A 12,198-nucleotide genomic window follows, 5' to 3' on the forward strand; every position below is an offset into this window, starting at 1 on the left:
CATTCACTTATTGTTTGTCATTCAGTTTGTAAACAGGCAGTCGTTCATCTGTGAACAGGCTACCTGTTGATTCTGAATGGAGGTGAGTGACCGGAAGCGATCTTCAGCCCACTCCACCTCCGTATAGCGAATGATTCTCTCCTATGTGAAGCACAGGAGCTATAATCATTGGGACAGCTGTCTGGCACTTATGTGCCCAGTAGTCGTCCTGCTTAAGAGTACCTTTAGGCTGGGTTCACACGGGGCGGATTTGCCGCGGAAATTCCGTGCGGAATTTCACCGTGGCAAATCCGCATGCGGCCGCTAATCCCGGGATTAGCCAGCCATGTGGACGAGATTTCTCAGAAATCTCGTCCACACGGGACGGCAAATCCGCTGCGGCTAAGCCGGCAGAAGCCGCCGCTGCGGCGCGGATTTGCCGACCGCAGCATGTGTATTTTTTTTTTTTTTCCGCTGCGGCCGCGCTGTCCTCTATGGGAGCGCCGGCGGCAGCGGAAGAGAGAGCGGCCAGGCCGCTTCACAGCCGCGGCGGGTTTTGCAGCAGCGGTTCTCCAGGCAGAAATCTTTTGGTTTTCCGCTGCGGCCAAACCGTGGGATTTCCGCCGAGAACCCAGCCTTAATAGCCAAGGTATATTTTCGATAACCGTTTTGATTTGGCCACCAAGTAAACAAATTTGTACCTTGTGTTGACCTGACCAGCCTGTGTGTATGAACACTAGATGTATGTATTGAGACCTAATTTTCTTTTGTCTGTGTGTTTTTGCTCCCAAATCTATGGTTTCTATTCATTGCATTGGCAGGTTCAGAGTTACGAAGGTAGAGCCAAAGTCTAAAGAAAGAAAACGCTTAACATCTGATGGAAGAGAAGCAACAAATAGTGAAGTACCTGCTACACCAGTCGAAGTGGACACCAGGCAGCGAAGTGGCACCGGCACAGAGGTAGGGCAACCTGGGCGGCCAACGTGCCCTGCTAAAGTGAATTCGCACCTTGTAAAGCACAAGTATAGGTTTTACTTGGATCTGATTCAGTTAGAATAAATGTTAATGAATATAGTTGTGTATGTCGTCTATATTTTCGGTGAGACCATTTTAAATAGTTGTAGACTATGAGAACTTTATGCTGTCATCAGATTGTGCAGCATGAACCTGGTGATGGATTACCTTTAAGGCCCAATGTCCACTTGCATACGGATTCCACAGCTGAATCCCTGCGTGTCCGCAGCCATGGGAGGAAAAAAAGGTTTTCTTACCTCTCCGGCTCCAGCGCGGCTCTCATCTATGCCGGCCAGATCTTTCTTTAGCACGGTGGATGCTTCTGGACATGCCTACAACATGCCGGACGCTTACACAGTGCCTTTTTTTTAATGTTCTGCTTTCCCGCAGATCTGTTGCACAGCCACAATGACAGCTGTGTCACGGATATAAGCACTTCCATAATGGAGCATGCTGCAAGTTTTCTTCCGCAGCGTGCAGTCTACACGCCAAAAGAAATTGGCACCCGCATGCTTTTTAATCGTTTGCGGATGCTAATGCATCCCTATGGGCGGCTTTGATTTGCGTATCACCCGTGCAGGTTTTGCAAATTAAAGCTGCATGTGGACATTGGGCCTAAAGTAGTGACACAGATGACCAATCCTTTCATATGTAAGTTGCTGAAGATTTTGCAGTAGTTTTGATAAAATCATTTTATTAGCGGCAGTTGAATCAGAGTTCGTAGGTCCTAGCAGTCCTGTGCAGAGTAGTCCTTGATGTTCATGAGCTGTATCTTTCCCCGTCCTGACTGCACTGGTTGACAGCTTTTTTTTCCTGTGCACAGTATAGGGAGAAACTGTCAATTAGTTGCAGAAGGCAGGATGAGCTGTAGCTCATAAATATCACAGACTGCTCTAGCTGCAGCTAAAACGGCTCATTGGTGAATATGCCTTAACATGCTCTAGAAACGAATTTCCTGTATATAAGATATTGTATGCTGAGATACTGGAATACAGGCTGCTATTTCAGCAGAAACCATTTTTTGCCTATTTCCTCATTGCCAACGTGCTGCTCATTATCAGTTTGCAGGTTGATGAGATTACGGAGCAGGAAATGACAACTTCTTAAAAATCCGTATAGTTTTGATTTCCTGTTTTGTTTCACGTCTGGTGCTGAAGTGACCTAATGCTACACATTTCTGTCTTCTACAGGTTCAAAACACGGTGGATACCTGAAGTGTGAAGGTACGTAATGCTTTCTGGTACAGTTTTCAGGTGCCTTTAAGCTTTGGTGTTCTGTAAATTCCACTTACCTGGTTTATCATGATGTGTAGCTCTCATGTGTTCTCCTTACGTCTAAAGGTATTCATTATCTTATACGGACATACAGTAATTATGCTTTAAAGGGGCTGTCCAGTTACTGGACAAGATGCCCCCTTCAGTACCACCTGTGCTAAAATAAGATGCCTCATTACGTCCCCTAACTCCTGGAATCGTGCCAGGAAAACGGGCGGTCACCTGACGTCCGATGACCTCCTCTGTCACAAATGGCGGGGCAGCAGCGCTGGATTGTGGCAGGAAACGGGTGAGTATTGCTCTTATTTTAGCACAGGGGTCACGTTGTTCAGTAACTGGACAACCCATTTAAAAGGGAATGTGTTATCAAATGACTGGTTATTTAAATCACATTTTTATCTTTAAAAACCTTTTAAAAACCTTTCATGATGCATTTGTGTAGGGTAGCTTTACGATGTGAAGATCTATATTAAAAACAAAATTGAAAGCCTGCCGTTTCACTGTGACCACTAAGTCTAATAACAGTCTGACACTTCCTAGTCTCTAGACAGCACTTTTAAGCAGACATCTCATTATCCTCAAGTAACACCTATATATAGGTAACACCTTTCCTAATAGGAGATGGTCATGGCTCACCTCTTCCCCATACCTGCAAAATATCTTCGGCACATGTCACCAAGCATGCCCCCAATAGTCTCCAACAGAAGTACCTTATCAAAATACTAACGACGACCTGTCTGTACGTGAGTGAGTTACATGCTCTACCCCTGATCATATGACACTGACCTCATCACAGGTCCTTTAAGCATACAGCTGCTGTCCAGGTTGGTGTTTGTTAGTAATCCATAGCAATTGAGGCCACGGCGGATTGTAGGGGATGGAATACTAACGAACACCTACAGCAGTTGTGTTCTTACAGGGATTGTGATTATGTCGTCATGTGATCAGTCATGTGTGGGAGGAGTCTGGGGTCATATGACCAGGGGGTGATCAGTGTGTGCAGGATGCTGCTGTTGTATGAAGAATGTATGTAGCAGAGCTATATGTAATGTACATGTAGCAATGATGTGTGCATGAAGTCCATGTAGCAGAGCTGTGTGGCGCATTGCACCACCAAAAAACACTGGTACTATATAATTTCTTAATAATTACTAGTCTCTTTCGTAAAGTGTATCTCTGATTTGCTATTCACTGCAACTTGAACAAGATGGCTGCTCCATAGTTGTATAAAGTGTAATTAATTAAGGTGACCGCCTGGGCAAACAAAGATAGCTGAACCGCTTCTCTGACTACCTGATGCACAGTGTACATTAGTATGCAGCAGTAGCCTAAGACACTTCATACTGATCTGACTGGTCAGCACTGCTCACATGGGCTGCCCTGGCCAATCAAAGCAGTGTGTGTGGTGTCTTAGACTAATGAAACATTACTAATGCACAGTGTGCATCAAGTAGTCAGAGAAGCTAGTGTGGCCATTTTGCAAACTGATTTAAAAAAGCAAAAAAACACAGATCTAGTTTTGTGTGTGTTTTAACCCTTTCCAATCCATTTATTTTTTCTCACCCATTCTCCCCAGCTCCAAATAAATTGCAGCTGGGGAGAATGGGTGAGAAAAAATACATTTCCCTGCACCCTCCTGAACTGACAGAGTTCAGGAGGGTGCAGGTGCTCACTGCACCGTGGGGGATCTTGCTTACCTGTCCGGCGTCTTCCACATTCTCCTTCTGCCTCCCGGCTCGGCGATCATGTGACCGCTGGGGTCAGGTGGCATACAGCGGTCACATGATCGCCGATCCGGGAGACAGAAGGGAGAATGCGGAAGACACCGGACAGGTAAGCAGGTTCCCCCACAGTGCCGGCTCCCGGCTCGGCGTTCATGTGACCGCTGGGGGTCAGGTAACACCGGCGGTCACATGATCGCCGGCCGGAATCTCTATGCATTGCAAAGCGCTAATTGAGCGCTATGTAATGTGTAAAGGAGAAGGCAGAAAGGGTTAAAAACCCTTTCTGCCTTCTCCTCGGGGGTCCTCAATGAGGACCAGTGCGCAGGAGTGTATCTGCACCCGATGTGTCTGACGATCGGGTGCAGATCCACTCCTGCACTGCAGTGTCGGGCCTTCCCCGACATCGGAGCTGTGGAGGGAAATTATGATGTCGGGGCAGGCCCGACATTGGATTGGAAAGGGTTAATATATATTCTATTGTTATACAAAGTACAATCAAAGAATAAAAGCACTTCACAAGAAAAAAATTTGCATAAATATATATTTATATTCCAAAGCTAAAGGCGATCTGTGTTCTCTTCTAGAGTCCCCATGCACAGTCGGCATTTGGACCAAAATGCTAATTTTTTTTTCTTTTCTTCTTTGATTGTACTTCCTTTTAAATAACAATGTGAGCAACCACCTCGCCCCTCAGCTACTGCAATGGCAGTTCCTGAGATTTGCTTTACAATGGAAATCGGGACAAAGGGAGACTGTCAGGAGTGATCTATAAACTTCCACAGGGAGCGTGTTGTAGGCATGCTCTGTGATATGTGGAAAGGTCACTGCAGAGATGAGGGAGCCATATAAATGACCTATTGTGAATGATGGATCCTGTGGTGTTCATAATTAGGTGCTAACGTTCATTGTGATCCTGTCTGCGGTGTACACAGCACAAACTGAAGGATGACAGAGTGCTATTGTGAGGGCTGAATAGTCAGGACTGCAATATCAGAACTTTATAAACTTGGATAGGGAAATGGGGAATAAAATCTAAAATGCCTCCCGAATTCTGTAATAACTTGATAGATTTCTAACTAGACTATTCCTACATTTGCATCTGTTGCTGCTCTCCGTACTCCTTTACAGTCTCATCACTGGAGTTTGATTTCCTTCTACATCTTCATCTTGTGCCAGCAATAGATCAAAGCTCATCCGTCTGTGAAATGAATTGACATGCTTTTTGTCTGCGTTGGTTAATCTAAATGGTCCCATAAGCCCTAGTAGTCTGGCCGTTTCACACATACCTGCTATCCGGCATAACCGTTTACATACAGCATGTTAATATGACAACACAGAGCCCCAAACTGCATTCTCCTAAGGGCTTATTCACACTAGCGAGAATCTCGCAGGAATATGAAATCCATTCTTTTAAATAGGCTTATTCACATGAACGTGTTCTATCTTTGTGCGTTCCATGGGGACGCATCGCCCATTGTTTTCTATGGGACCTTTAAAGACATAGTATGGCACTCTCATGCCGTGCAATGCAAATCAATGGCAAATACTATCCTCTGAGGATCACAATTTCACAGAAGTGATGCAAGGCATTTTTGAATGAAACTCCTCGCGTCGGCGTGAAAAATGCACGTCGGTAAGCACAATATCGGGCTGAGTTTCTTGGCCCGATATCACGCTCACCTGTGTAAATGTAGCTTAAAACTGCAAATTTCTCATAAGTCTTGCAGCTTGTGATGCTTTATCGACAGAGCAAATAATATTGCTGCTCTCCCATGACCTGTAATGTGAATGTAGCACTAAATGTTATTGTGAGTATGGAAATGGCTCGAGCTGTGCGTTGGCTAAAACCACGTTTTTTTCTTTCTTTTTTTGCAGTTTGTGTTGGCGTTGTCACTCGCTTCATCTGAGAAGACAGCAAAGTGCAGGTTTTAGACAGTATATTCCAGCGGAGGTGTCCGGATGCACGACCTGTGTTCAGAACGCGTCAGTCTTCTCTTTTACAAATACCAAAGTAACAGAAAAACAAAGAATTTAGTAATTTTATAGCAGGATGCTTTTGTAGAGGAAGCAGTTTTTACGGTGTGTGTGTATATAACAGTTGTATATTAGTACGATACTACATGTACATAAAGTAATTCTAACCAGCGCTTGTTTATGTTCTGGTCTAATACAATATTTTTACAGTGGGCATAGTTCACGCTTCCCATCCCACGAACAGGATTCTCAATGTGAAATGAGTGCTGTGTAATACTCTATTTCACTAACCCGGAGAAGCTGCTATTCGGTGTCAGGGACTTTTTATAATGTCATATTGTTACTATTTGTAATTAAGGTTTGGTGATGCACAAAAATATGTAAAAAAAAATCTATTTATACCTGATTTCTGTTGAATCGCACCAAAATACATTCACGTTAATAAGTATTTTTGATGGTGTTTTTTGGGGGGTTTGTGGTTTTCTCCACTTCTCTCCCTGTTCTTTATTTTCAGGATCACAAATGCTGCTGACCAAATGATCATTCAGGTTGATGGCTAATCGCCTTGATCTGCCTAGTAAGTGGAGGAAGATGAACAGACTTCTCCGGTGCATACAAATACCATCTGCCAACAGATGTGTGATAGGTTTTACAGCTGTGAATGTGCCATATTGCCTTTTTCTGCAGATCCTTCAGCATCTGGCACCCCTGCCGATCCGCTGAATGTAGGAGCTGCCGCAGAAGGGAGCGTTTCTTGTCAGTACATTTGGTTGTGGCTGTACCCATTCAGTTATCTAATTGGCGAGCTACTGGGAGTTGGAACTTCACCAATATTGTTGGCATACTATAGTCCTCTAAAACAAGTTGAAGTCATCCCAACATTTCTACTGCTGCGGCCTGATGTTACTTTAAAGTCTGTCGTAAAATATTAAAAACGCACTGACTATAAAGCGCCAGTTAACCAAAATGTAGCAGTTGTCTAGCACAAATTGCACCAGAAAACTGTCTTCTGTGCTTCGTTCTACGTTTAGAATCTTTCAGACGGTTTTTTCCCGACTGGACTGAAAAAGGGGATTGTCCTAATTTGTACCAAAAATTGTGACATTTTGGCACAATTTTTGGTGTAAACGAAGCCAACTAATAGATGGTATAAACATAAGCTGGGCAGTCTTAAATGTGATAAAATTCACCACAGGTGGATGGTAAATCTAAGATTGTGTCTCAGTTTGCACTGTCTAGCTTTTAGGCTGTATTAGTAGATGTTCCCCAAAGTGTGTGTGTGTGTGTGTGTGTGTGTGTGTGTGTGTGTCGTTTCTGCGGTCAGCAGCATTCACTTTTTTCAAAACGCGGTATGCACTGGATGACTTCTTTTTTTTTTTTTTCCAGGCCTTTTTCCTACAGGCCTCTTTTTAGGACTGAGAAATGCCAGGAAACCATATTTTTTTAAAAAAAGGAAAAACCTTCGAAACCTGTATTAAAAAAATTAACATGACACTTGAAAACATTGGCTAATTTTACATTCACTTACTTTATGCAGTTTAAGGCACCAGAAAAGACATTGTAAATCTGTTTTATATCCATGTCCCTTCCATCAATTCCTGGAGGAGAATTCGGGCAGTGCCATTCTCATGATCCCTTTGAGACCAAGCAGACCTACAATTTATCACCTATCCCGTGCATAGGTGATAAATAATTTTTTGGAGATACCCCCTTAAAGGGAACCTGTCGCCTCCCTGTAGCACCATAAACTAGGTTATGGTGCTATTAGGGGACGTGACAGGGAGTCGGGCGAGGTGGTATTTTATACTCGCCCGCTCCCTGTTTCCCACGGTGCCCCATTTTAAAAATCTGATTTTGCAAATTGCCGTGAGTGCACTCTCACATAGACTTGTATGGGAGATTGCATGCACAGCAATCTCAAGAGTCAGATTTCCGTATGGTCTTCAGCGGTGAACACAGCAGGAATTGGGGAGCGGGTGAGTTTAAAAAAAAAAAATGCATCACCCGACTCCGTCACCTCCCCTAACAGCACCATAATGTAGTTTATGGTGCTGTAGGAATTGAAAGATTCCCTTTAAGCCCCCTTTATTCGAAAGCCCAAGGCTTTTTTTTCTTTTATCTAGAGGTCAGCCTCAAGTAAATAGCAACTACAATTCACCATGAAGTCAGCGGTATCAAACCCCATTTCACAGAGGGCCACACCAGTATTATGGTTGCTTTCAAATGGCCGTTTCGAAGAGCTCATTCACATGGGTGTATTTGCGCTCTGCATTACGCATCTGTTTATAATGTGCATAATATGGACAGCTTAATTCTTATTGATGTGCAAAATGCTATCCGAGGAGTCCAATGCAAATGTTTTTTTTCGTGCGTGAAAAAAAATCGCAAGTCCTGCTTTGGTCTGTATTGCAAACTGAAATTGCCAATTAAAGTTGCGTAAACGCTCAGTGAATATACAATAATGTGTATTTACTGCATATTTATAGATGAAGGCAGAAGAAATCTATGGGGCCGCCTCGAATTGTTTTTGCTCATGTGAAAAACACAGTGAATAAATGTGCAAAAACAAACCGCAAAAAGCTCCAAATACACTGTGAATACGCACAATTGTGATCTGTGAAAACGCTGCATATTTCATGGACCAGAACTGCATACGCCAGTGAGAATAAGCCCTAAGTGGAACGACGGCCCAGAGTGGTGCTTGTGGGGGATGAGTGTTGCATTTCTTGTTCCTCACTACACCAGAATCTCCTTTTGCCCAAATGTCTGTGAACAAGGCCTGACGAAATGTGAGCAGTGTGGTGTGCGTGCAGGCGCACTGCGGAGCCGGGGGTCCTTGGTGGTTACTTTCTATGCAATTTTATATCGCAATATTTTTACATGCACCAAAAAGAGCATTAGTGCGAGAAAAAGCTTTATGGTTTTATGTGCTGTTGACAATTGTAATAAATGTGTCTCTGGGAACCCTTGGTGTAGTGTCATGTTCAGCTGCTGCATTTGGTCATGGTTTGCATTGGCTTTTTAGGGGATACGTAAAATAGGAAACAAAACGTGCAAGGGGAGGTTCTGTTCTCATTTGCATATTTTGATCAGCCTTGTGCCTAAGCGGAAAATTGGGAGCTGACCCGCAGCCACCAAATCAACACCTACATTGGATCGCATGTGAGTGCAATGCAATGTTTAACTCTCCATAGGAAATAGCGGGTGAGTTTTCTTTCTTTTGAATCGCAGAAAACGAGAACATGCTGCGGCAGAAAAATCGCATGTGAAGACAATGGGTTATATTTCTAGGCGAGTTCTGGGCGTCTTGTAACACACAAAACTTGCATGGAAAAATCACCTGTGTAACTACACCCCAACAGTAGAAAAGGGAGCCTTACATGCCCAAATCACCATTCTGGATGTAGTCCTCCGTATTTCGACTCTAGTTCTAATATTGCTTCTTTCTTCCTAACCATTTACTGGACGGTCCTACAAGGCACCTTGTGTGACCGCGGTTTTAGACTGAGAACTACATCTCCCAGAAGCATTCAGCTGTAACGAGGAACAGTGCCTAATGATGCCGAGGCTCTCCTGTGTGGTGTTGCCCTGCACATGCTCGCCTGGTGCAATCAGCTCACTGTGGTGGGGTGAGAAAGAAATCCACTACATTAAGATAGTGGATCACATCCTTGACCTGGAAAAGAACTACTGCTATTGGACGTAACCAGTAAAAACATCACACCATGGGGTGTTTTGAGAATGGGGGGGTTAAAGCAGGTGCAGCTTTGATTAGTAGAAGTATTTGTTGCACCGAAAGATGCAGAAAATTGTGCACCCAAATCTCCAGGTATATGTGTGAATTATGGAGCAGGAATTTGCAGAGGCAGATTAAGGTCTTGTAGAAATATTCCACACAAATGAAAGTTTCTTTGGAGAACTACTGAGATAGACTAAAGGCTTTTTAACATCAGCATCGGAAGTTTAATCAAGAGCCTCTGTTGCAGATGTTTGCTAAAATACAGCCCCAATTCCAAACAGGTTGAAACGCTATGTAAAATGGGAAAAAAATGCAATCATTTGGAATCTCACTTAACCACATTTTTTTCATAATAGAACACTCATCAGAAGGTGAAAGTGGGACATTTTCCACTTAATTTTAATTCATGTAGAATTTGATGGCAGCAGCACATTTGAAAAAAAACCCAGTTGGGACTGGTGTAACAAAAGGCTGGAAAAGTATGTAGTACTAATGGAAAAAAACAGCTCAAGGGTCAATTTTCTGCTAAGTCACATACATGACTGTATATAAAAAGAGCATGTTAGGCTCTCGGGAGCAAAGATGGTTAGAGGTTCATCAATCTGAGAAAAACTTCAGAAAAAATGTTCCCTAATGTCAAATTCATTCGCACAAAGGACAAGGCCAATGGTCCATATTGGATGCTTGCGATTATGGGCCCTCGGGCATCACTGCATCAAAACGGGCATGATTCTGTGATGCAAATAACTGCATGGGCTCAGCAATACTTCCAAAAATCATTAGCTGTGAATACCGTTCGCTATGCAATCCACAAATTAAAGTTTAAGCTGTATCATGCAAAGAAGAAGCCATATATCAACACAACCCAGAAACTCCGGCATCTTTACTGGGCCAAAGCTCACTTATCCCTTTCCAATCCACTGTCTGACCTCTGAAGACATCATTTAAGGCTGTACATCTCCGATGTTGGTAGACGTCAGTCGGGGTTATCATACTGTATATTGCCAGCCTCTCTGCTGCCGGAGCCTATCCAACGTGTCAGCTCATGCAGTACTGGCTTTAGCCAGCATATAGCGCCATTGTATAATGGCAGAAAAAGTAAGCCCCCTAAGAAAACCAGGATACAATTTGGATTGGAAAGGGTTAAAGTGATCTGAGGCAAAATGGAAAACTTCTGTGATTTGATAAATCAAAAGTTGAAATTCTTTTTGGGAATCATAGCTGCTGTGGCCGCAAGAAGAAACAGACCATCCAGCTCATTATCATCACACCGTCCAAAAGCCGCCTTCTGTGATGGCATGGGGTTGCATTAATACCTAATCCATGGGCAGTTTACACATTTTGAAGGGCACCAGCAACGTTGAGCAGTATGTCGCGGTTTTAGAACAGGTGTGCCAAATGCATCGCCACCAAGAGACACATCAGTCTTATGGTTGCTTTTACAGGGCCAATTGCAAGACTATAGTAATAGTACCCCTCTCCCAAGAGTGAATCCAGTAATCAGTAACCCCCATAGTAGTCACAGTAGTTATAGTGACTTCTTTTGCTCTCTGGCTGGGCAGCATCAATACAGGCCTTCCATTCACCCAGGCTGAGGCTCCGATCCGGCAGTGTCGGCCGCTGCGGAGTCAGAGACTGCTGACATGTCTACTTGGCGTCTCCGCTGCGTACAGGCAGGCACACAGATGCCAGAGGAGGAGAGGTCAGCAGTCAGACTGCACTGCTGCTGCCGGACGGTAGCTGCAGGCTGGGTCAGTGAAATTCCTCTTGGGTTGCTTCTTGGCCTGCAGGCCACATAAAATAAAAGGGAGGGCCGGATTCCGCCTGTGGGCCTTGTGTTTGACGTCTTTTAGAACAACGTACGGTCCAATCCGACCGTTTCAGGAAAGGCCTTGTGTATTTCAGCAAGACAATACTAAACCACATCCTGCATCCATCACTATGGCATGGCTTCACAGAGGGGCTGGATTGGTCGCCTGCACTTTTCACAAACGGAAAACATTTGGTATACTATGGAACAAAAAAAACAGCAAAAACGACCAGTTGAGCAGCTAGAGTACATCCGACAAGAATTTAACAACATTCCTCTTACAGAACTCCAGGAATTGGTCTCCTTACGTCGCAGACGTTTACAGACTTGCATAAAAAGGAGATGCTACACAATGGTAGACACGGCCCTGGCCCAACTTTTATAAGATGTGTTGCTGCCATTAATTTCTAAATGAGTTAATTTTTTAAACATGAGATGAAAAATGTCTCCCTTTCACCTCTTTGATATGTTCTGTTGTAAATACAATATGGTTGTACGAGATTACCAAATCATTACATTCTTATGCATGCCATCCTTTTTGGAATTGGAGTTGTAATGCTGCGTCCGGCACTATTTCATCTTGGGAAATGTCAGACGAGAGAACAGAAAACATAGAGCCCATTCTAGTCAATGGAGCCGATTCTGTGTCGTTTGATTTTGTCATAAGCCAAGTCTGTTCAGCCA

The 12,198-nt window shown here is 43.8% G+C and overlaps 2 protein-coding genes across 2 annotated transcripts in view; both read left to right on the top strand.

Moving 5' to 3' along the window:
- Positions 1 to 8,929, top strand: part of RELL1 (RELT like 1) — a 55,426-nt gene extending 46,497 nt beyond the window's left edge. Inside the window, exons 6-8 of the mRNA XM_066573205.1 lie at positions 801 to 939; positions 2,184 to 2,216; positions 5,867 to 8,929. Coding sequence (XP_066429302.1) covers positions 801 to 939; positions 2,184 to 2,207 — 163 coding nt within the window. The 3' untranslated portion in view covers positions 2,208 to 2,216; positions 5,867 to 8,929. The remainder of the gene's footprint in view (positions 1 to 800; positions 940 to 2,183; positions 2,217 to 5,866) is intronic.
- The window catches only part of LOC136572538 (uncharacterized), a 249,188-nt gene that overhangs the window by 38,693 nt on the left and 198,297 nt on the right, over positions 1 to 12,198 (top strand). The window lies entirely within an intron of this gene.

Source organism: Eleutherodactylus coqui, chromosome 7 (assembly GCF_035609145.1).
Source record: "Eleutherodactylus coqui strain aEleCoq1 chromosome 7, aEleCoq1.hap1, whole genome shotgun sequence".
Taxonomy (NCBI): domain Eukaryota; kingdom Metazoa; phylum Chordata; class Amphibia; order Anura; family Eleutherodactylidae; genus Eleutherodactylus; species Eleutherodactylus coqui.